At 46.1% G+C, this 22,278-nt stretch overlaps 7 protein-coding genes across 7 annotated transcripts; 3 read left to right on the forward strand and 4 right to left on the reverse strand.

Moving 5' to 3' along the window:
• Window positions 1-1,417: 1,417 nt before the first annotated feature.
• On the reverse strand, window positions 1,418-2,865 carry HD556DRAFT_1313590 (uncharacterized protein; the record flags this gene model as incomplete). Its single annotated transcript, XM_041300811.1, has 10 exons — window positions 1,418-1,465; window positions 1,515-1,537; window positions 1,569-1,769; window positions 1,877-1,920; window positions 2,100-2,176; window positions 2,226-2,302; window positions 2,394-2,428; window positions 2,478-2,549; window positions 2,599-2,608; window positions 2,679-2,865. 10 exons carry the CDS (start codon window positions 2,863-2,865, stop codon window positions 1,418-1,420), a joined length of 774 nt encoding a protein of 257 aa, XP_041153697.1.
• A 408-nt stretch (window positions 2,866-3,273) lies between these two features.
• Window positions 3,274-4,652, forward strand: HD556DRAFT_1313591 (uncharacterized protein; the record flags this gene model as incomplete). Its single annotated transcript, XM_041300812.1, has 6 exons — window positions 3,274-3,411; window positions 3,463-3,666; window positions 3,718-4,125; window positions 4,177-4,310; window positions 4,359-4,555; window positions 4,576-4,652. The coding sequence occupies 6 exons, from the start codon at window positions 3,274-3,276 to the stop codon at window positions 4,650-4,652; spliced, it is 1,158 nt and encodes a 385-aa protein (XP_041153698.1).
• A 645-nt stretch (window positions 4,653-5,297) lies between these two features.
• Window positions 5,298-7,626, forward strand: HD556DRAFT_1449853 (uncharacterized protein; the record flags this gene model as incomplete). The annotated part of the gene is made up of 7 exons (XM_041307661.1): window positions 5,298-5,474; window positions 5,541-5,860; window positions 5,913-6,041; window positions 6,093-6,208; window positions 6,263-6,427; window positions 6,485-6,951; window positions 7,003-7,626. 7 exons carry the CDS (start codon window positions 5,298-5,300, stop codon window positions 7,624-7,626), a joined length of 1,998 nt encoding a protein of 665 aa, XP_041153699.1.
• Window positions 7,627-8,575: 949 nt separating this feature from the next.
• On the reverse strand, window positions 8,576-10,191 carry HD556DRAFT_1313593 (uncharacterized protein; the record flags this gene model as incomplete). Its single annotated transcript, XM_041300813.1, has 10 exons — window positions 8,576-8,807; window positions 8,857-9,096; window positions 9,150-9,263; window positions 9,312-9,352; window positions 9,405-9,478; window positions 9,512-9,547; window positions 9,607-9,808; window positions 9,848-9,873; window positions 9,920-9,977; window positions 10,084-10,191. 10 exons carry the CDS (start codon window positions 10,189-10,191, stop codon window positions 8,576-8,578), a joined length of 1,131 nt encoding a protein of 376 aa, XP_041153700.1.
• Window positions 10,192-15,905: 5,714 nt separating this feature from the next.
• On the reverse strand, window positions 15,906-17,393 carry HD556DRAFT_1449856 (uncharacterized protein; the record flags this gene model as incomplete). The annotated part of the gene is made up of 4 exons (XM_041307662.1): window positions 15,906-16,265; window positions 16,316-16,931; window positions 16,983-17,056; window positions 17,106-17,393. 4 exons carry the CDS (start codon window positions 17,391-17,393, stop codon window positions 15,906-15,908), a joined length of 1,338 nt encoding a protein of 445 aa, XP_041153701.1.
• A 1,331-nt stretch (window positions 17,394-18,724) lies between these two features.
• HD556DRAFT_1507483 (uncharacterized protein) lies at window positions 18,725-19,095 on the reverse strand (the record flags this gene model as incomplete). The annotated part of the gene is made up of 2 exons (XM_041309053.1): window positions 18,935-19,095; window positions 18,725-18,885 (listed from the first exon to the last, which is right to left on the reverse strand). Coding segments are annotated over exons 1-2 (261 nt in total), but the record flags the coding sequence as incomplete, so codon positions are not given.
• A 556-nt stretch (window positions 19,096-19,651) lies between these two features.
• Window positions 19,652-21,330, forward strand: HD556DRAFT_1313596 (uncharacterized protein; the record flags this gene model as incomplete). Its single annotated transcript, XM_041300814.1, has 8 exons — window positions 19,652-19,702; window positions 19,823-19,913; window positions 19,985-20,067; window positions 20,307-20,395; window positions 20,492-20,543; window positions 20,596-20,925; window positions 20,981-21,073; window positions 21,130-21,330. 8 exons carry the CDS (start codon window positions 19,652-19,654, stop codon window positions 21,328-21,330), a joined length of 990 nt encoding a protein of 329 aa, XP_041153703.1.
• Window positions 21,331-22,278: the final 948 nt, after the last annotated feature.

Raw genomic sequence — 22,278 nt, forward strand, 5'->3', positions numbered from 1 at the left:
TAATACTTCGTTAGCTACACCTATACTGTAGGGTATTGAAAATGTTTTCTTTGTTAACCGAAGAAAACATTCTCAATACCCTGCAGTATAGGTGTAGCCAACTTACCTCTGAGGCAGAACTCTTAACACGAACAGTTTTGAGGGCGGGCTAGCCTCTAAGTGGCCTGTAGGGTATTGAGAATGTTTTCTTCGGTTAACAAAGAAAACATCTTCAATACCCTACAGTATATGCCTCAGAGGTAAGTTAGCTACACCTATACTGCAGGGTATTGAGAAACCCTGCAGGCCACTTAGAGGCTAGCCCGCCCTCAAAACTGTTCGTGTTAAGAGTTCTGCCTCAGAGGTAAGTTGGCTACACCTATACTGCAGGGTATTGAGAATGTTTTCTTCGGTTAACAAAGAAAACATTTTCAATACCCTACAGTATAGGTGTAGCTAACGAAGTATTACCTCTGAGGCAGAACTCTTAACACGAACAGTTTGGAGATACCTCTGAGGCATATACTGGCTAGCCCGCCCTCAAAACTGTTTGTGTTAAGAGTTTTGCCTCAGAGGTAATACTTAGTTAGCTACACCTATACTGTAGGGTATTGAAAATGTTTTCTTTGTTAACCGAAGAAAACATTCTCAATACCCTACAGTATAGGTGTAGCTAACTAAGTATTACCTCTGAGGCAGAACTCTTAACACGAACAGTTTTGAGGGCGGGCTAGCCTCTAAGCGGCCTGTAGGGTATTGAGAATGTCCGTCAGTCCAAAATATGCTAGCAGCCCAGGCAGATGGTGACAATGACGCCATATGATGACTCCCCTCTGTGGTCAGAAGGCAATTTCAAAGAAGAATCAACCTTCTGACCGGGAAGGGAAGTTTGTATCATATGGCGTCATGGCTACTTGTCCTAGTGTTCTGCCACCATCTGCCTATGCCAATAGTATATTTTGACTGGCAGACAATAATCAATGATAGCGTCCTTCAGCATGTCAATGGTGAGCCGCATCAAGGCAGAATTGAGATCTACATAACACATTATCTATCTAAGACATGTAGTAGATAATAGTTGCTTTGGTCTGTGCAGCGTTTGATTATTATACACTACTGTGCTTTTGCGCTTGCTTTCTTAATAAGGCTCTTTGCTAATATACACACGGTCACGTGACCTTTTCAGCCGGCAGCAAATAAAGTGCATCCATCAACATACATTTTCAAATACAAAGTACGAGTGACAATAAATTTTACTACAAGTAAGCAAACAAATAAAGTAACAAATACAAAAGGGGAGGCGAGACTTCAATGAGGGGGCCCTCCTCACCAAAGCCTCAACACTCCAGGTGAAAATGTATGTAGCAAATATATATATAATACAATACAAATTTGTCCTGTAGAAACGTTAGACCGAAATTTAAGACAAGATTAACACTTAACTAGAGAGCACTTGCCACACAAAAGTACCGGCAGGTTCAGCAGTCTAGAGAACAAAACAGATCAGTTAAGGTCATCAGGAATTGAGCGCTTACCACCATTAAAAAGTTGGAGCAGGCTATTAAAAAGTCGGAGCAGGAGCCACTGACAAGTGGCATGCACTGCGATACCGCCAATTCCAAGAAGCAGGAGCCACTGACAAGTGGCATGCACTGCGCTGAGCCCCAGTCCCAATAAGCAGGAGCCACTAACAAGTGGCATGCACTGCGATACCGCCAATTCCAAGAAGCAGGAGCCACTGACAAGTGGCATGCACTGCGCTGAGCCCCAGTCCCAATAAGCAGGAGCCACTAACAAGTGGCATGCACTGCGCTACCGCCAATTTCAAGAAGCAGGAGCCACTGACAAGTGGCATGCACTGCGCAACCCCCAGTTCCTATAAGCAGGAGCCACTGACAAGTGGCATGCACTGCGCAACCCCCAGTTCCAATAAGCAGAATACTAAATAGAACAGACATTAGCAAACGGACGCGAGAGAAGAAGGACTTACGTTTAAGGAACTGGAAGGCGCTCAAAGGGAGGAGTGGCTCTAACTGCGCCATCCAAAGTCCTGAAATTCGTAAGTATAATACTAAATAGAACAAACGTTAGCAAACGGACATGAGAGAGGAAGGACTTACGTTGGGAACTGGAGGGCGCTCAAAGGGAGGAGTGGCTCTAACTGCCATCCAAAGTCCCGAAATTCGTAAGTATAATCCTAAATAGAACAAACGTTAGCAAGCGGACGCGGGAAAAGAAGGACTTACGTTGGGAACTGGAGGGCGCTCAAAGGGAGGAGTGGCTCTAACTGTCATCCAAAGTCCCGAAATTCGTAAGTATAATCCTAAATAGAACAAACGTTAGCAAGCGGACGCGGGAAAAGAAGGACTTACGTTGGGAACTGGAGGGCGCTCAAAAAGAGGAGTGGCTCTAACTGCCATCCAAAGTCCCGAAATTCGTAAGTATAATCCTAAATAGAACAAATGTTAGCAAGCAGACGCGGGAAAAGAAGGACTTACGTTAGGGAACTGCCAGGAGGGCGCTCAAAGGGAGGAGTGGCTGTCACTGCGCCATCCAAAGTCTCCAAAATCCTAAGTACAACAGACATTAGCAAGCGGGTGTGAGCAATTAAGTACTTACCTTGAGAAACCTCAAGGGAAAGAGAGTATATGTAAATGAAAACAGTTAGTAAGTAGGCGCACCACCAAAGTTGAACTTACTATGTTTGAAGGGCGACTGTAGGGTAGTACCTTTGAATTCTTGCAGCTGCAGTCTGCAAGAACCCAAAGGAGTACACCGGAAGTCGCCCTGAAGTAACGGCACTGGCAGAAATAAAGGATGAAGGAGAATGATGAAGGTAAGACGAAAGAAGAGATTGAACCGTGAGAACTGATTGTTGTTGTTCATATTCACGTGTCAGTTTGTTATTGTTTGTAAATAGTCACGTGATTATCAACAATGAACTCAACAGCGTCATAATATTGGCTAATCCACAATTCAACGCGTCGCGTGTCAAAAATCCACAAATTCAACACGTGCCGGCGCGCCGGCACGTGTTGAGTGGATTTTTGACACGCGACGCGTTGAATTGTGGATTAGCCAATATTATGACGCTGTTGAGTTTATTGTTGATAATCACGTGACTATTTGGATCTGTTTGTCACAATCAACCAACGTTCAAACTTGTTCATTTCTTTCTAAGTACATTCAGCCGGCGCTCTCCTCTCTTTGCATCTGTTTGAACTACATAACTGTAAGTGCTATTTGCCGTGTCATCTACTAATTTGAATATATCTATAATAGTCTCTCTTCACCATGGTGAAGTCTAAACAAACCTGCAAGAAGTCCACCGGTGGCACCGCGCCACGAATTGCCTTGTCGTTGCCGGCATCTACTGGAGCGGTCACTGCGCCGGGTGAGCTGAATGTGAGAGAGCCGTCTGAACACAACGAGGTAAGTGATTAGTTACCTACTATTTGCACTAACACGCGTCTTTATTTGCAGTTTTGTCTCATCTGCAGAGACGGTTCTGTAGGGGAAGATTGCCTCTTCCTCTGCAGCACCTGTCCGCGGGTGATGTGTTCAAACTGCATGAACATCCCGCCTGCCAGTGCACACGCGGTGCAGGCCGATGACGTCACGTTCGTCTGCATATCTTGCCATGTTGGCATGGAACGACACGGGCGCGCATCTCAGTCGCCCTATTTTGTAAGTTTTTTCGTTTATTTCATGCTAACTAACATTCACTTCATTTTATAGGGTTTTTACAGGAAGGGGCAACCGCTCCTTCCTTCATTCCTCCAAATTCGTGCTACGTTGGAGGTTTCACTCCATTCCCAACTGTCTTCGGCACCCACGCTCATGCTCCATCTCGTCCTCGTCGACCATGACGTCACCGGCGGCTGTTTCGAACTGGCCTCCGAATTCCTTCAGCCATACTTCCCCAGCGGAGGGTTTGAATTTCGGTCCATCGTGTTCGACATCGGCAATGCCTCAAAGATCGACGAGTACCGGTTGCAGGCGACTGCCATCATCCAGTCGCTGATGAGCTCCAACTGGGCTCGTGTCGTCGTCGCCATCACTAACCACACCGACAACGAGCATGGAGATCCATTTATTGGGTACGAGGGCAACAAGAAGTCATACGTTTCGGCACGCGTTCACTCTGTAAGTGGCATTTTTTTGACTAACATTGTATTTGCTCATTTGACACCAAAGGTTCTCGATGTTCTGCTTTCACCTTGGCATCCCCTGATTCATGGTGCCGCGGAATCATACTTATGGCTGTTTTCGTGTGGCGCGCTCATCAACAACGTCACTTCCTTTTCAGGCTTGCAACAGGCGGTCATAGAGTAAGTCCATTTGATCTTATCTTTGCAAATACTAACTAACCCTAACAGTCATCGCATCACAGCCACTATTGGCTTTAATGCTGTTCGTTTTCAGCCGAGTTTCGCCACCCACCTTTTGCTCGCATTCGCGGAGCTGGTCATCATCGAGCGTTTGCCCATTCACATCGTCTTCCCTGACATGTTGGGCCAGTCCTACAAACTTGGGCGCCACACTGACGTGTTCTTGCTGATGCCTGACAACTCAGGTTCGTTGGCCGTTACCAAGTTCGCCTGGACGCATTCCCAACTTCGCCCCTGGGGTCAGTACCTGCCGGTCCAGTGCCCACAGTGTGGGTGGAGTAACGCCTGGTGTTCTGTCAACATGCACAAAGATTACATCTTTGAATGCAAGAATGGCCAATGTAGGAAAAAGTATGTATTCTCACAACCACCTCATTCCAGGATCCTTTTGCCAGGCAAAAGACCTGGCTCCTGCTGGATTTCAGTTGTCTTGAGGCCCATGCCTAGTGTCCCTGATGAGGATGAGGATTAGGATACAATTATTTTGTCTTAGCTTTTTCGTACATCCCTTCATGTTTCATTTTTCTTCATCTTACTTGATTAGATACCCTCACCGCTCAATGGAAGTATAACGTGTTTTGGATCTTTTTACCTGATGTGAATTTGTCTATTATCTACACTGTCTAACTCCACTCAATGGAAGTATAATGTGCCTTTAATCTTGTTACTTGATGTGAATTTGACCGTCTCAATATATCCAATTTGATAATTGATTCAAGATAAAAATTGCAGGTAGGCTGGTACAGGCGGTAGGAGGGTGGCTAGCCGAAATTAATTTGAACACCCATGTTTATCAACAATAACGTGTGACTTATGAAAAGTCACACGTTATTGTTGATAAACATGGGTGTTCAAATTAATTTCGGCTAGCCACCCTCCTACCGCCTGTACCAGCCTACCTGCAATTTTTATCTTGAATCAATTACGATGTCTACCGACTGGTCTATTGCCTTTAAGCCAATTCTCGACCTTCACTCTAAGGCCATTTTTGCTGCAGGTTCCTCATCTGTTGGAAAGCCTGTGGTGAGGAAGATTCGGAGGGCCATACTAGCTGCTCAAGACGAGCAAGAGGAACCCATTGCCTTGCCTACTTCCTTGAAAAAGGTCACAAAATTCTTATACTGTACATGTATTTAGTTGTCTGATGATATACATAAATGTTACCTACAGGCAATAAAAGAATACTATGCCAAAAGTCTCAAAGACAAGGAAGAGGCAGACGAACGTGAGGCAGCGAGTCGCCCAAGAGAACCATCTTTCTATAAGAAACCCCTGTCTGAGTGGGACGTAGCACAGAAATTATTTAAGCAGGAGATCGACTCATATGACAAGGCCCAACAACAGAGTAAAGGCTTGGAGTATTCAATCAAGTACCGCACTGGGAATGCCAGGGAGTGGTTCAACAACATGACACCTTCACAACAGCAGGAGGTCAAGTTTGCCATGAAGAAATGGAATGAGGAGGGGGCGCCAGAAGAAACTCAGGCAATGTAAGTTTTACTTCAAATCTACAGTTATTCCAGTCTAACACTTTGGCTTGAGATATCGTAAGAATAACCTCAAGAAAACTCTGGAAGATTTTGCAGAGCAAATTCGGCGCACCATGGGTTGTCGCATAGTAATGCTTGTTAGTCATAAGAAAAAAGCTAGTCAGACATTGTCCGTCAGTCTGTAAGTCATCAAATCAACATGGAAATCTCAAGACTAACTAAACTACTATAGACACGAAACTACGCCTCAGAATGCCAAGAAAAAATTTTCTGTGAGCTCGAGTGGTATCAAGGAGTGGGCTGCAAATGGATTTGAATCCTTTGGAGAATGGTCTAAGACTGAATTTTGTACGTGTTTCATTTGATTTTAAATATCATGCTCACTGACTATTAAATTGATAGACCCTTCAGAGGATTCAGACCATGCGGCTTCAGACTGTGAGGATGGACCTGTCTTACCTGAAATCATAGTAGATGATGAGGGGTATGCAAAACTTCCTCTTCGTGATGGTATTGGCCTCAAGGGCCAACACGAATTGATTAGAAGTATCTTTCATACTTCATACAGTAAGATCTAACATCTTCAATATGTGCATGACATTTGATTGACTCAATGGTTTGTAGAAGTCTGCACAGGTGGCTCTAGACCTGTACCTTGGGGCGTGATAACTGCCAGCCCGTCCAATTATTTGGAACCTGGTTCAGTTCCCACAGGATTTGTGGTCAAAGACCCTTCTCATATGAAGACAGAGGAGGTAAATCGTCTATGGATGCATTGGGAACGACGTTCTGCTACAAATCAGAAGCTAGTTGTCTTTATTAAGGCCAAGGATGCTGATATTCGGGTCACTGGGAAGTCCAAGACGAAAGTAGTGAGCACCCTAGACTTAGATGAAGAAGATCAAGGCCGGCCGGCTCCATTTGCCTCTCATTTCACAGAACGTACAACACAGCCGGCCGCTCATGAGACAACACCAGATGATGTTGCCATCAATGACCGATACACATTTTTAGAAACCCTTAGCAAGAATGAAAACTACTTGGAGCTTGTGGACGCCACTAGGGACCTGGCAATATTAGCCAAACAGAATGTTAGTGTCACTTGGTGCTGTTTTCAATTTTATGGCTTATATGTCCAACAGCCAATTTCAGAGCGACACCAAGATTTGCCTACCTGGGCTGACTGGTCTTGGAGCGAAAATTATCTTTCCGAGGACATTCACACCTCATATGCGACATTGATGGCCAGCTTAAACAAGCTACAGACCTGTCCAATCTCAGGGCCATCATCGGCAATGCCAGTAATACTAGGAATTGGGCTCCTCTATAGGGAGTCTAAGCGTGTGATAGAGTATGAGGAAGACGAGGCTGATCCCAATACCCCTTTCTACCTACCTCATTCTGCTATTGATCTACAGTTCTTGGTCGCTCTGGATGAGGCTGTCCGGGAAGTCTTATTCTCAGTTGTTGGTCAGATTGAGAGGCTGAACAAAGAGGGACTCAGTGACGAGGTTGAGGATGAGGAGATGAGGATGGTGGTAGAGAAGGAAAGGCATGAGGTTGAGGAGAAGGATGTTGAGTCAGAGGAGAATGTAGTTGGGGGAGAAGAACAGCAGGAGCAGGAGGTTGAAGAGGTGGTGCAGAAAGGAAGGAAGAGAAAAATTAACCATGCTTCATCAAGTAAGTCCAAGAAGCCTAGGACTGAGCCTGTGGTTCGTAGATCAGGTAGGGTGAGGCAACCCTCTAAGAGATCCCAGAAGATATGATCTTGTATCCTCCATTGTCTTCATTGCTAGTCAATCTTGTACAGTAATTACATATGCTTGTCTAGACTCTCGCACTGCCTGGTGATAAGTTATGACTTGAGTATAAACTGGCTTTCCTCGCTCTATGTACATATATATTGGCCAGCCTGACTCCTACATAGGTAAATGCAGGACGGCCGGTATGCTAGTTTAATACCTGCAAACAGGCCAGCCTGGCTCCTACATAAGTAAATGCAGGACGGCCGGTATGCTAGTTTAATACCTGCAAACAGGCCAGCCTGGCTCCTACATAGGTAAATGCAGGACGGCCGGTATGCTAGTTTAATACCTGCAAACAGGCCAGCCTGGCTCCTACATAGGTAAATGCAGGACGGCCGGTATGCTAGTTTAATACCTGCAAACAGGCCAGCCTGGCTCCTACATAGGTAAATGCAGGACGGCCGGTATGCTAGTTTAATACCTGCAAACAGGCCAGCCTGGCTCCTACATAAGTAAATGCAGGACGGCCGGTATGCTAGTTCAAAACATACAAACTGGCTAGCCTTACCCATACATAGGTAGATGCAGGGCGGCCGGTTTGCTAGATTAAGACCTACATACTGGCCAGCCTGGTTTCTACTGAGGTAGAGATATGGTTGGCCAGTATAATCTTAATCCCACATATTGGGCCACCCCACGTCTGCCTATGTAGAAGAAAGGCTGGCCAGTTACAAATATAGATGTGAAACAGTCAGCATCCTAATACACCAGCAAGCCTTGATATTGGTATACCTACAGCCGGCAGTTGTCTTACATCTACTGGCTGGTCATGCTTTTACAATAGTATGGTAGTGTATTATACATGTGGACTACTACTATACAAGGCCGGCCAGCATGTATTCTACATAGACCGGCCGGGGACTGGCTGGCCATGATTCTACAGGGTTTTGGCACATCCGGGGCACTGGTTCTACATGGGAAATTGACTGAAGTATGTGATAGGCAATATCTCAAGCAGCCACCACGCAAGATTTGAAGGATCGGTAACTTCAGGTTTCAAAAACGATTCATTTTCATATTTGCAAGCTACCTCGCGGGGATTGAGCAGAAGCCCCGCTTCGCGAGCTTCTTCAAGCATCCACAGTAGAGGGATGTTCCGGAAGTCATTGGGGTAACTATTCTTCTTCCAACGTGCACCACCGCTAAAAACAAATTATTAAATGAGTGCCATCCGATGCAGGGGACACGTACACATCCGAATGGCTACCCGCAAACCAAACCTCCTTGATACGACCTTCGTCTGTGGGAGGTGGCGCCGGCACTTGGTATTTATGCCAGTCTGAACGCATACCCCCGTAGACATACTCAGGTAGAAATCTCACTCGGCGCTCATCTAGCGCAAGTGCCTGGCGGAAGTAGCAAACGTGATCGCATGTATCAGTGGATGGAAAATTCTGCGTCTTCCTGACACCAACAGATGAAACGGTGTCCCTGGAATGTTCGTCAGGAATGCTGGTACGATCACGTTGAGGTACAACCCTCACCATACACCGATGAAATGTATGGCTACGTTTCTGGAGAATCGCGTTTTGAACTCCTTCGCATTATTAATATCCTTGAACTTCCCGCTATTGATAGAGCAGTAATACTGAAAGGCACTGGGAAAATCAGCCGATCATTCAAGATCAATTGTCGAATACACTTACCTTGGTATTTGCCCTTCGTTTCCAGGTGTGATAAGCCCCACCTATCAAGATAATGATGAGCAACAAGGATGATTGCTTAAAATTGATAGGTACCTCGTGGATCATTCCCGCCAAAGCACGGACTTGATATGCACCCCTTGAAAATCCTGACCTCATCTTTAGTGTAGCTGCGTACCTGATACAACATCCAGGAGACATACCAAACAGAAAGATCTTATCACCATCATGGTACCTATCTGAAAGCCATTCATACGCTGTCAATATGTTTCGCCTGATACTACTTCAACACTGTTACCGCGAGCCGTGAAGCGTCGAATATAGTGCACCCACTGAGCAATGGCCAGGTCCAATTTCTTCAAAATCCGCCCCACAAGCACAAAACCTTCAGGCCTGACATACGTTCCCACACCACTGGCGTAGTATGCTATCTGTTTTTGATCATCCTTGACGATATTGTCGTATAGTTCGAAGACATGACTGGTCTGGGTACGGATATCCTGACATCACCAATCATCGCAAAGGCATGCGCAACGTACATCGTCTCTGGTGTTCGATGTTCCATCTACAGAGTTCAACAATTGTTGTCTGAAACAGTTTAAACCGCGCACCAATGCAGACAACCAGGTTTTTCCCTGGTTTTTTGTTACATGAACATTTACATGATGCCTGCAGTCAAACGTAAAGAACCATGCTGCTGAGTTCTGATGGTACCTTGTATCATACCTCAAATAAACTGGAAAAATGGTGTGAAGAGGGATTGGATGGGCAACACCCTAACATTCGGCACAGGAGTGGACGAGATTTCAGCTCCTTGCATCGGCAAGGTATTATAGCACTTCGAATAGTCACTGCCCGTGAACACGAAGAGGCCACGAGTCATTCTGCGAGCGAGCCGTACGTGAGCTGCGTGTCGCTGTGCTGCGCACAATACAGGAGGATATCGCACCTCTGAAATGATTACTAGTATACTGAAGAAGATCCACAGTATATTAAGATGAATATCGGTGAACGATTTCGTGCAGCAGCCCGCTCGCTAATGCTATTGTGCACAACTTTCAGAAGTTTATCATTGTTCGATAGCCAAGCAGATGAGGTGGCAGGCCGTAAGGCAAGTGTGCACGAGGCCCTTTCTGCAACATCAGAAGTACAATTACGCGCCTTGTTCAATTTCCATGAATGTCATGATGATCAAATACATCAGTGCTAGTGAGTGTAAGTTGCAAGGGCTCTGTGTTCAATCGCAAGAACGGAGAACGCATGATGGATGGAAGTTGCTGCAAAATCTGGTACGAGGTGTTGTTCATATTGTTTATGATACGGTCACGATGAACGATCAGTGACTTGGTATGCACTCAAATCCATGCAAGCGTGTGGCAAAAGCACCACTGAAAACCTCATATCGTGATATGGCCTTACTTAAGCTACAAAGCTGAATCACCATGCCTGCTGTTGAGATTTTATTGGATAGTCTGACAAGGGTGGATCATTAATTACACTAACGAGAAAATCTCTCCTTCTCGGTGAAGTATTATACTCTAAGAAATACCCTTGTAACACAGGCACCAAATTTTGTTATTATTATCAAGCGCTACAAAGTCTATCTGCAAGTAAACTCAAACTACAAACGTGAATCATTGTTCTTGCTGTTGAGATAGTATTGGATAGTCTGACAAGGGTGGATCGCTAATTCCACCAATGAGAAAAGCTACCCTTCTCGTCGAAGTATTATATTCCAAGAAATACCCTTGTAAGTTGTAACACAAAGTCCAAATTAAGTATGTTCATTCCCGGCGCCCGCTAGTACCTTCAACTTAAAGTCCGAGCAAATGGTGGCCCTGTGTAATGTAACGTTCCCCATGCATTAAAATCTATAGTATAGGTTGTCGTCATCATCACTGTCATCCTCCCCATCCGAGTCTGACTCCTCAGGCTCATCAATGTCCTCGGTACTACTGTTACTGTCCTCGCTGACATCACTTTCGTCGTCATCTTCTTCAACATCATCTTCCTCAACATCGCCTTCCTCCATGTTAATTTCCTCAATGACGTCTCCCTCGGCATCTCCATCTTTGATGGCATCTTCCTCGTCGGATGAGTCGTCTCTGCAACTGAAAGCGTCATCCCAATATTTGTTGGAATGTTGCTTGATTGCTGAGGAGGTGTACTGGACCTCGTGTCCAACACCAATCCCAGCAAATCGCGCAAACATATCTCGATCTGCAAAACTGCAAAGCAAGGTGAGTGTAGGCTGTTACCTGTAGTGTGATGAGGGCCATTTCTCCTTACATATTTACATAAAAGAATTCCCAGTCGTCAGTTTCATGCTGAAGCCTTGCGAGAGAAGGACCATGTCTGAGGAGAGTATTTGAACGCCCCTCTGAAAACGCTGGAATGAGATGGCAACCACGGATAACGAGTGACGGGTCGAGGAAGCCAAAAGCATTGTCATCAGTCTCAGGGACAAATCCAACTTTAGGTAGGCGAGCTTCTTTAAGGCCCCAGTGATAAGTAGGATCCACCCCGAGCCATCGAACCCAAAGAACTTTTACACTTTGAGATGAACGATTTTGAGCTTGCGATCCAGTATGCAACACCTGTATGCGAAAGGCACATAATACCTGCGCGTACCAGAAAGGGTGTGCATTCTCGCCCTCTTCCCTCGATAGTGTCATGACAGTGCAATTATGTCCCGGTCGCATGGAGTCTTGGTCACGCCGGACATCGTAGGTAGTATAGTTGACTTGAAACCGACGTGGTTGCTGGACTCGAGACAGGTTATTGATGAAATGTAGCTCATTCCTCTCGGAATCAGAAAACTGATGCTCATCGCCATCATATTTGAGACCCAGCAAGCGAGATAGAATATGGTTTTTGAGTTTGAGAACGAAGTCCTAGTATATATATGTATCAGTAACTGTCAAATGAGGTGCGCAAGGGACAAACTCTGACTTTGACTGCCGGATCAGATGAATGGTCATGAAGGAATGTTGCAAGGTTGATGACGTTGACGCATGAATCCGATAGGCGGTGGTGAAGTTCTGGAAATGTCTCGACAGGTTCCTCCGAGTCTATTTCAAGGTCCTGCCGCTGCCGCCTGATATGTGTGTGCCGCCTTTCATGTTTTGCCAGTTGCTTCGGAACATCCTGTTTGTTGGTCATTCGGTAAAACTTCTTGATAAGGCGATGTGCGACTTCTCCCTGCGTCCAAAATGAGTTATAATTCACGGATATATACAGTTGAAAAATGTGCTGACCAGTTGGGTACTATATGAATCGGTGGTGCCAAACGCTCGTATTGATTGCACACAGTCACCGAGAGCATGTAACTTATACGTAAATAGGTTGAATGACTTCGGTCGAGGTCCTGTTCGGTCAGCCGTGTTTGGTCTGGACTGAGGTTCAAACCCATCATGTTGTCTCCTGTGACGTGCAGACACCTCACTCGGAAGTTCCATAGTGCGAAAGGCTGAGCAAGTAAATTTGCTGAACCTTCGAAGCTGAGTTCCCAGTCTTCGAAGCGACTGGCCAAGCAATTTCAGGGTGTCGTCAGAATGAAGGCGCATCTTCGCAAGGGCATGCCATTCTGCCATGCGAAACAGGAGAACCCTGATGACGTTGTCATGCTCTTCTGGAAAAAGCCCCTCAAAAGCTGGTATTGCACACTGGAATGAATAAATCGGTCAGAATACATCTGAGTTGTGTGTGAGATGATAGAGACTTACCTGCAGCATATCTTCAAAATGTCGAGCTGCTCGCTGTTTCATTGACGAAACATTCTTGGGGAACCATTGAATGGAACCTTTCCCAAAGGAAGGTATTGACCGAAATCTGGTGTGCGAAGGCATCAAAGATGAGAATCGATCAGAACCAAAAGAACACCGTACCTTTCATTGAGGATGACAATCTTCCGCGGGTCAACTGCAAAGAGTAGCCGCATCAAATGTGTCATTACCGCTTTCAATATTCCGAGTTCAAATTCATGCAGCAAATCAACCACAAGGGTGGGGAAAAGATTAAAACCAAATGGTGAGAGGCGATCTACAAAGCTATTCTAGAGAAATGTCAGTTCCACATTGCGAGAGCAAGCATCAAACTTACAACAGTAGGCACCAATGAAAGATCTTTCAGAATACTCTCAACTAAGGCTCCCTTGATGGGAGCACCATGCATATATATCGCATCACGGGCTTTGGCCACTTTATTGGTAACATATGTGCGTAGCTGGTTCATTCTTTGTGAGACGTCACGCAAAAATCCAACACGGTTGAACATTGACTTTGGAGTCAGACAGCAAGGGCATGGCCGATTCCCTTTATCACGTATGGTTGCTAGGAGGACTCTACAAGTATCAACACCCAGTCAGTGTCAAAAAAGAGACGAGGATGAGAGTAGATGTACTTCTCTGGATAGTCCGCTGAATACGTGAATATCCTAGGGAAGACACGCCGATATACCCCATCATAGCACTTAACCACGATGCCGTTCTCATAAGCATGGACAAACTCATCATCCAGGAGGATACACCACACTGCATGGAACAGCTCCCGCTTGCAATGTGTAAGTATATCGTCGTAGTTCTTCCTCAGCAAAAAGGTGGATATGAAGCTTGTAATTGACTCTGGTAGCTACATGAGATATAAATCAATAACACGTCACTGGTTCCAGACATCTAGAAAGCTTACAGTGGGAATAAAAGCTATTGGGTGGCAAGCGCCAGAGTTAGGATCCGAATGAACATATTTTGATAAATTCCCAAAAAAGAGATATATCGGCCATGCTGATGCACGCCCAAACTGAGTTAGGTGGGTGGCATCGGACCAGAACATAAGGCCAGCAATAACTCTCTCCAGTTTGCAACCATCATCCCTTCTTTGTTTCTGTAACTCGTCGTGAGCCTGAAGCCATGCGTCCGAGGTGTAAAGCTCATCGTAAAGTCGTTGCTCTTGCCCTGTGACTGGTGATTTCCAAATACGCCTGAAAGGCGTCAGATGGAACCATTTTGAAGACTGCTCTGAGAATGCAGCTTGTATAACTGCAGTGAGTGGCTGGTAGAAGAGCCCAGAAACTGAGAATACACACCCATTCCCTCTAGGATTTTTCTCCTTTGACGGCACCATAATCTCCACGTCTGTCTGCTTCCAACCATCTCGTTGCAGAATGTCCAAGGTGTTGGCGTGATCTATAGATGTATCAAAATTCTTCATCTGAGTGTTGGGGTTGAAGTGCTCGAAATCATTGACATTGAAATCCTCTGCTTTTATCACGTCATCGACCAGACGTTTGGCCTCTGTCATCGACTTCCGATCGCTTCCTGTCACCAGCCACGACATCAGCCTCCAGACTGACATGTTTTTCCAAGGCCAAGGTGGTGCCGGTGGACGTGAAGGGTCACCTGAGGGCACCTCACCATTCCGTATGCTGGGGTCACTAGTATGGGATTCAGCAGGACGTATGTTGGAGAGTTCATCTGCCGATACAAATGCATCTGGATCATATGAAGGGCGATGACGATATTGGCGGGCAATGCCAAACTTATTGAAACATGTGCAGATAGAGTCGAAAACATGAAGAATTATGCGGGTAGGACGCGAGGTTGGCTGATCCTGAGCAAAAGGTAGTGGTGCTTCTGGAAGTTCATCCCTATATCGCAGTGGGAGTCTCTGCATGCGCCTTGGGCGTGAATTATGATCACAGTCCAGGGTGGTGGAAGGGTCTGGGGGAGGAGAACTAGTTGGATTGTGGCCAATTGAATTGTTGGTGGATGGGGAAGGAGCGATGCTGTTGGATTGATCCAGTATCTGGGGAGTATGGTTGATTGTTGACTGCTCTAAATTGATGCCCGAGGATGAAGCCACTAAGGTCTTGGATACTAATTAGCCTGTCACCCATGGACGATAAAATAAGTATCACGTACCTGGTCTTCATCCGCTATAGAGGGTTTCATTTTCTTAAACATCTTAACATGCCGGGGGTCTTCACGAGCTCGACGTTTGAAATTCTGGGCTTGTAGATCCACGCGGTGCTTGTAATGGTTGCAAGTCCTACGGTGTCGACCAAGCCCCGTGTAGTCAGAGAACTTGCCTGGACAGGGCGGCCCACATTCCCAGCGGTGATGGTCCATCAGAAGAAGACAAAAAGTCAGACACAGAAGTATGCAGAGGGTAGATCTAATGTTCATTTCAGGTCGATCATTTCCCAGCAGTCGACCGTCAGGTCAGCAGTGAAGTGGTCAATAATCAAGAACTGTAGGTGTAGTACTAGCAGCACTGCCACTCTATGTAATAGCTCCACTTCCGTAGCGTGTCACTGCAACGTGGTATCGACCTGAAATACTATATGTCTACATACATCATGTAAAACTCGCAAAGAATGAACTCAGAGTTGTGTCTCGTGTCGATGCCAAAGGTAAAAGTACTAGTACAACTATTGTATCAATTCAAGAAAGCATCATACACGAGTGCAATGTGATGGTACATCGGGTATCTGAAAATGGTGTGCTAGAGTACAAGATGATGATGAACACTAATGACGGGACTGAGTGACAATGAGTATCAAGGTGGGTTTAGCAGCAGGCATCTGCCTGTGGGTACTATATTATGGTAAGCTCTGGCCCCGGACAAGTGCAGCAGTGCGAGCACGCGTGCGTGAACGTGTGTTGTTGGCTGGCCCTGCATCAAACGCTTCCTCTGCCATGTGCTTGGCTGTCCTACTGCGTGCCATCACACTATGCCAATGCTTATAACGTTCATGAGCCATTGTCAGACTTGCGAGGGCAAGCTTAGAAAGCATCCCATCCCATCCAAAGGGGAGAGTGACAGGCGCGGCCAGCAAGGCCGAAACGTCAACATTTGGGCTGACCTGTTGGGACAGCTGTGCATACTGTTCCCTCATCCGGGACAGTCCCCTCTCCATCATGCGTGTGACATTGTCCATTGATTTGTTCGGAAATAATTCCTGTTGTAAGTATGATCAGTCACGAATCGCTTAGTGCTGGTGGGACTTACGCCACGAGTTGTGAGATTTGGATCCTGTGTGTCTATGTCAATTCGCCCGTTGACGTCTTGCACCCAGACCTGGAAATGCACGCTTGACATCGCATGCCAGACGTGCCCTTCAACTTCAATTTTGACGGGTACATCGAATGATCTTGGTCCAGTGCGGTTGGAAAGGAAGGTGGTGCGGGGGCGAGCATTCTCATCCTTTTGTAGCTTTCGCCACGCATTGCTCATATGCTTGGGTTGGCTGTAGGTGATGCGTTCATTGATCTCGGCCATGAAGAGCAGGATGATATCTGGGAATGCCTCGACCCTGTCCCTGAGCCTCTGCAGTAGATCAGCTCTGGACTGCGATACAGCCACCTCGCCCATGACAGGAGTGCTTAGGATGGGGGGTTTGGTGAGGGCAGTAACCACGTGGAGAACATCAGGGACACATTTCACCGAGTTCCCGTCAATGGTCAAGTTAGTATGGGTGTCCGAGGACAGTAAATTCTCGACAATGAGATCCTGCAAATAATCGTCTAGACGTTCCAATCCTTTGCCGATAACCTTGATTATAGCCTCGTGTACGGGGGAGGGCATTTCAATGACAAGGGTATGGGTATTGCAGTTGTATTCCAACCTAGAAGAATTGTGTGTTATAACTCGAAAGAGATTATTGGAATATGTTTACCTTGGTCTTGCAGGGTAGTCTTCGATTTTGCAAGATATATAATTGTAGTCCGCTTGAGTGATATTTCGAAATACCTGGCAGCGTAATGATTAAGTAAATTAATGTTGAAGCGCACAGACATACCTCGCAATTTGTCTCACCATTCGATTGTGAGACAAACCTAAGCACCTTGTGTCGTGCAGTAACGGGAGCCTTGGTCAAATTTGGATTGACTTCACGGAGGGTGGCTTGAGATGTAGAAGTGTCCTTGGTCGCCGGCTTTCTCCCCCGGCTCGTTGCTAACCTGGTTGGAGGCTGCTTGTATCGTTCAATAACTTTCACCTTGCAAGTAGGCCTGCCCTGGCTGTTGTTTTTAGGGCTATGGGATTGTGAGGAATGACTCCTGATAGTGATTGTGCTGGTCGTGGACATGACGATTGCGATTGGGCTGAAGGCCTGTTCAATTGCTGGCAGGTAAAGGTGCGTGCAATTATCTAATTGATCTCCATTAGTCAACAAACAAAAACTTTGACTCCAATCAGGACACAATGACGCAGTGTCAATCGGCCAAGACCCGTGGAGTTTGGATCACTTGAATACCCCAGAATTTAGTGATGACTCAGATCAAACTGGTGAGGCTAATACATGACCATATATTGCAGCTTCTTTGGGTCAGGAGTTTACATTAAGCTTAGCATGAACCATGCGTGAGTTGATCGGAGGCATCATGTTACGCCCTCAGATCGGAGCTTGTAGCATCCTTGGAGCTTGTAGTACCCTAAGCTCTGTTATAAAGATGCCATAGTGAGTACAGCCGCGCATCAAAGTCTGAGTCCAAGTCATTGTTCCTCTATAATCACGACCCCATGTCAGTAACTACTATCACTTCAAGCATACTCATCGATGTGGAGATTGAAACCGACCCATCAATTCCATATCCCACTTTGGAAGCCTTTATGGAGCAGCTCAGTAATGATGAGCCGGCGCGGCAATGGCCAGAGTTATTCCTCACTCCTTTGAAACTGATGGGAGTGAAGACTCTAGATGATATGTGCATCGTCTCTCCAGAAAGCCTTCATATATTTTACAACCTGTGTCCTCTGATGATCATGAATTTCTATGTTCATGTCATCGACACAATAAATGCGCTGCAGCCAGAGCCCACATAGAAAGACTCAGAAGGTAAAAAAAGTTCATGCAGGAACTTCAACAAACACTAACCACTCCACGATCACACAGATCAGAGCATAAGACACTGTATATTGATGAAACTGACAGTGCTGCAGGCGGCGGATACTAGTACAGAATGGGTAGATTAGTGCATTCCCAAATGAAATGTATGATTCCCAAGACTACATAGTAAACATCACAAAATGATAGTGAAATTATGGTACGGCACATTCGTGGTGATCAATCGCAGTAGTGTTGCGAGTTGGAATCAGAGATTTAAGATGCACGAGAGCATCTGGTCCAGAAACATATCTTCAAGCACAGATCCAGGATGGCTGGACGATCGCCCGCAAAAGCTAAGGAGGACGGGCTCTGAACTGGAGTGTGAGAGAGGTGCTTCCAGATTCGAAGAGGAACAAGAGATTGGTTGGGCGTATGAAGGGGGCGACCGCGGTAGATGATGTGCCCCAGCCACTGACGCCAACAGCAGGCGAAATTGTAAGGTCATGGGACGTCAGAGCAAGGGACTCGAGCTTGTTTAGCGAATGAACAGGAAGTTTGTAGATGGAGTGCTTAAGGGGAAGGAATGGATTCTCGTCAGTGTATTCAGGAGGAGGCACGAAGTGGGTCTCTGCATCATGTTCGAACATGATGTACCCGTGGCTGATATTCTCCGATCGCTCATCTCTGACAGTGCGATACACGAGGACAGACATTACCCAGAACATGCGAAGCAAAACACCGATTCCACAACCTTTCCAAGCACATCAGAGATAATTTAGCGATACAATACAAGTACTCACCAAGAACGAACGCGACAGCGCAACCCAAGTCCCATAGGCCGAGGGCCATAATGGCGCAGTGAACACGCCCAAGGAAAGATCCTGCTTTCTTGTGCTCCATGTCATGGTTATGGTGGTGAGATTCAACTTCATGGTGGCGATAGATCCGCACCACAGATCAAGACTGAACGCAGACTGTGGAGGACTGATGCTTACCAGTTCTTATTGGAGAAAGTATGGTATACTGGTAAGCGAGCGATGTAATATAACATGGGTAACACGGCGAATGATTGAAGAAGTGTCAACATTAGATTTGGCGGAAATGGAGTCAGGACTTGGTGCATCGTTACTCATAAACTTGCAGACAAATGAATACAAATGTACAACGACAGCCATATGATCATATACGATCATTGCAGATATTCTCGGCGCCTAAATTGTACATTCATGTATCGCGTCTCGACCTTTTGCAATATAATCTCCATACTGCCACAGACTCATACCATCGCTTGTTCTGCAATTCCAGGTATCACAAGAGCTCTTGGCCGTCACAACAATACAATGATCATCGAGACCGTCGTGCTCCTGCAACCATTTCTCTACCCGGCCAACTTCCTCTGTTACACGCAAAACCAATACCTTTAGGTGAATGCAATCTGCAAGGATTATTTGCAGCAAGGCTGGTGCCGTCTGATCAGTGAACAGTCGAAGGGAAATATGTGTAAGTTGTGTTAGGCAATGTATGCCGATTGGGGAGCCCCAAAGCACCCAACCTTCCAACAAGTCAAGGTGGGTGACTTTGCTGAATAGAGAGATGGATGGTAGGAATGGCATGTCAGTTCTACGGAAGACGGTCGATAAGTGGATAGACAGCCGTGATAAAGGTAGCTTGTTTAATGCATCCAATAGGTGATCCAGCATGTCATGATCCCCCTCTGGCAGAATCCAGAGGGCGAGGTCGACAATACCACTGCACAGTTGTATGACCTCTACCGCCGTGGTGAGTTGCACCATACCGCGAATACAGAGAGATTTGACATTCACAGAAGCAAACACTGGTCGAGAACGAAGTGAATCAACAAAAAGGCATGCTCGTGCCTCACTGGCAAGGACAACGGTTCGATACATCAATCCTTCAATCCTATTACCATCTTGTAAGTCACAACTGAATCCAGCATATCTCAGGACTTTTGCCTACCAGTCATGAACTCTGGGGGCGACCAATAAATACGAGTGCACATCGTTTGCAGGATGGACGCCTGCTGCAAGTTGAAAGACTGTCCTTTCGATCTCATGTGGCAAACGGAGCATATTATCAGTGCAGTGTTCAAGACTGAGTCACAGGTTTGGAGTTTCAAGTTAGAAAGGTGCCGCTGTCTGACACGATCCTCAGGCCGATCTGGGGCCCATTGGCCTTGGTGTCACTTCATTGAATCCGAGTACGGTTGACATACAGCTTACCACGTTCGGAAAATCTAACATGTAAGGACAGAACATCTGATCCCGCGGAACCAATTCGCGTCCACCTCGCGTTCGCGCTCCACCTGAGCACCACCTGTTTGTCTCTTCCCCATACAGCATATGCAAAACTTATGCTAGTCAGGTCGCCGTGAATCATGTACTTGAAAATGTAATTGATGCTCCACGAATGATATCATTAGGGTGGTAAGAGGTACTACTAGCCTGACTTGGAGGATGAGGTAGCGATCAATTGTCAGATATCTTTCACAATGCCTTATGATCCTGATAAAAGCTCTGAACATAGCTCTCGAGGCTCTAGTCGCAATGACGGTGCTTCACAAATCCTCGGAGTCAGAGACTCACCAGATTCTGAAAGATGGCATTTCCCCGCAAATGGTCAAGGAGCACCAGCTGATTCGCAAGGAAACTACATATACAGTCAAGCCTGCTATCAATCAAGAGCGAAACCAGGTCTCAATGCTCAGGAGACATTGGATTCCCAAAGGTCACAATCACCAACGCACAACACGAGAGAAGATGCTGAGCAGGAGGTAATATTTCCTAATACCATGTGACGAAATAACTCATGAGCGTTCTTGTTACTAGCATGAAGATTTTCCTGTCAATATTCCACGGACAATTTTGAAACGTGCCTTGTCAAGCGACTCGAGCCTTGGCTGCAAATCTCACAGGCTGCAAGTGAGTCTCATCTGAGGCCTTGTCTCAAATTATCGCATAATACTAATAAACCTCAGCATGAAAAGGCTCAGAGTCGCCGGGACTTTGCTCGTGATATCACAAACTCCTCACAAGTAGAACTTCCACCTGCAAAGAAGCGGCGTACCACCGATAACGGGGACAAAGAGAGACTTGCTGGGTTAGGAAAAGAAATCGTTATGATACTCCAAGAGCAAACTGCTCTCCTAGCACGTGTATTTGAAGCAGTGTCCCAGTGACCTAATTAACCCTTGATATCATTCGTGCACCTACATCTTGAGACAAGTTGGGCTTAGTAAGCTCAAGTGTTGAGTCATGACTAACAGATTTAGCCTTTCTTGGTTCAATTCCCTGATTTCAACTCTCATAGCTGCCGCGTTTCAAGTCAGTACGCATTTTTTGAGACAGACCGTTCAGAATCTTCATCAAGGTAAGCCTGCTCATTCTTGAAATGGAATGCACTCAGTGCAATAACAGCTGTCACGGGAGCTTTTGAAGCATGCCCTTGAGGCAAAGTGATAGCCTTGACGGCGTCTATCTTATGATTTGCAGTGAGTGGACATCAACCTTTCTCCGAGTATCTGTTGTGCTACAGTACTGACACTACAGTGATACCTGCTCTTTGATTTCGTTCGTGCTCTGCTTTTTACCTCCGGCTGTTATCTTTAACACATGACTCACGGTCCTCACGATCTCCTCATGCCTCATTTTATTTCCACTCCTCCGCCTGGCCCCAGTGCTAACCCATATGCTCAGATGCCTTCTCAGACACCCACTCCTCAGCCAGGGCAGGTGCACACTGGAATTCCTAGCTTACTGCATGGCCGATATATCTCTTTTTTGGGAATCTATCAAAACATGTTCATTCGGATCCTAACTCTGGCGCTTGCCACCCAATAGCTTTTATTCCCACTGTAAGCTTTCTAGATGTCTGGAACCAGTGACGTGTTATTGATTTGTATCTCATGTAGCTACCAGAGTCAATTACAAGCTTCATATCCACCTTTTCGCTGAGGAAGAACTATGACGATATACTTACACATTGCAAGCGGGAGCTGTTCCATGCAGTGTGGTGTATCCTCCTGGATGGTGAGTTTGTCCATGCTTATGAGAACGGCATCGTGGTTAAGTGCTATGATGGGGTGTATCGGCGTGTTTTCCCTAGGATACTCATGAGCTCATGCGCA

The sequence above is a fragment of the Suillus plorans genome (genome assembly GCF_016647745.1).
Source record: "Suillus plorans strain S12 chromosome Unknown HD556scaffold_95, whole genome shotgun sequence".
In the NCBI taxonomy this organism is placed as follows: Eukaryota; Fungi; Basidiomycota; class Agaricomycetes; order Boletales; family Suillaceae; genus Suillus; species Suillus plorans.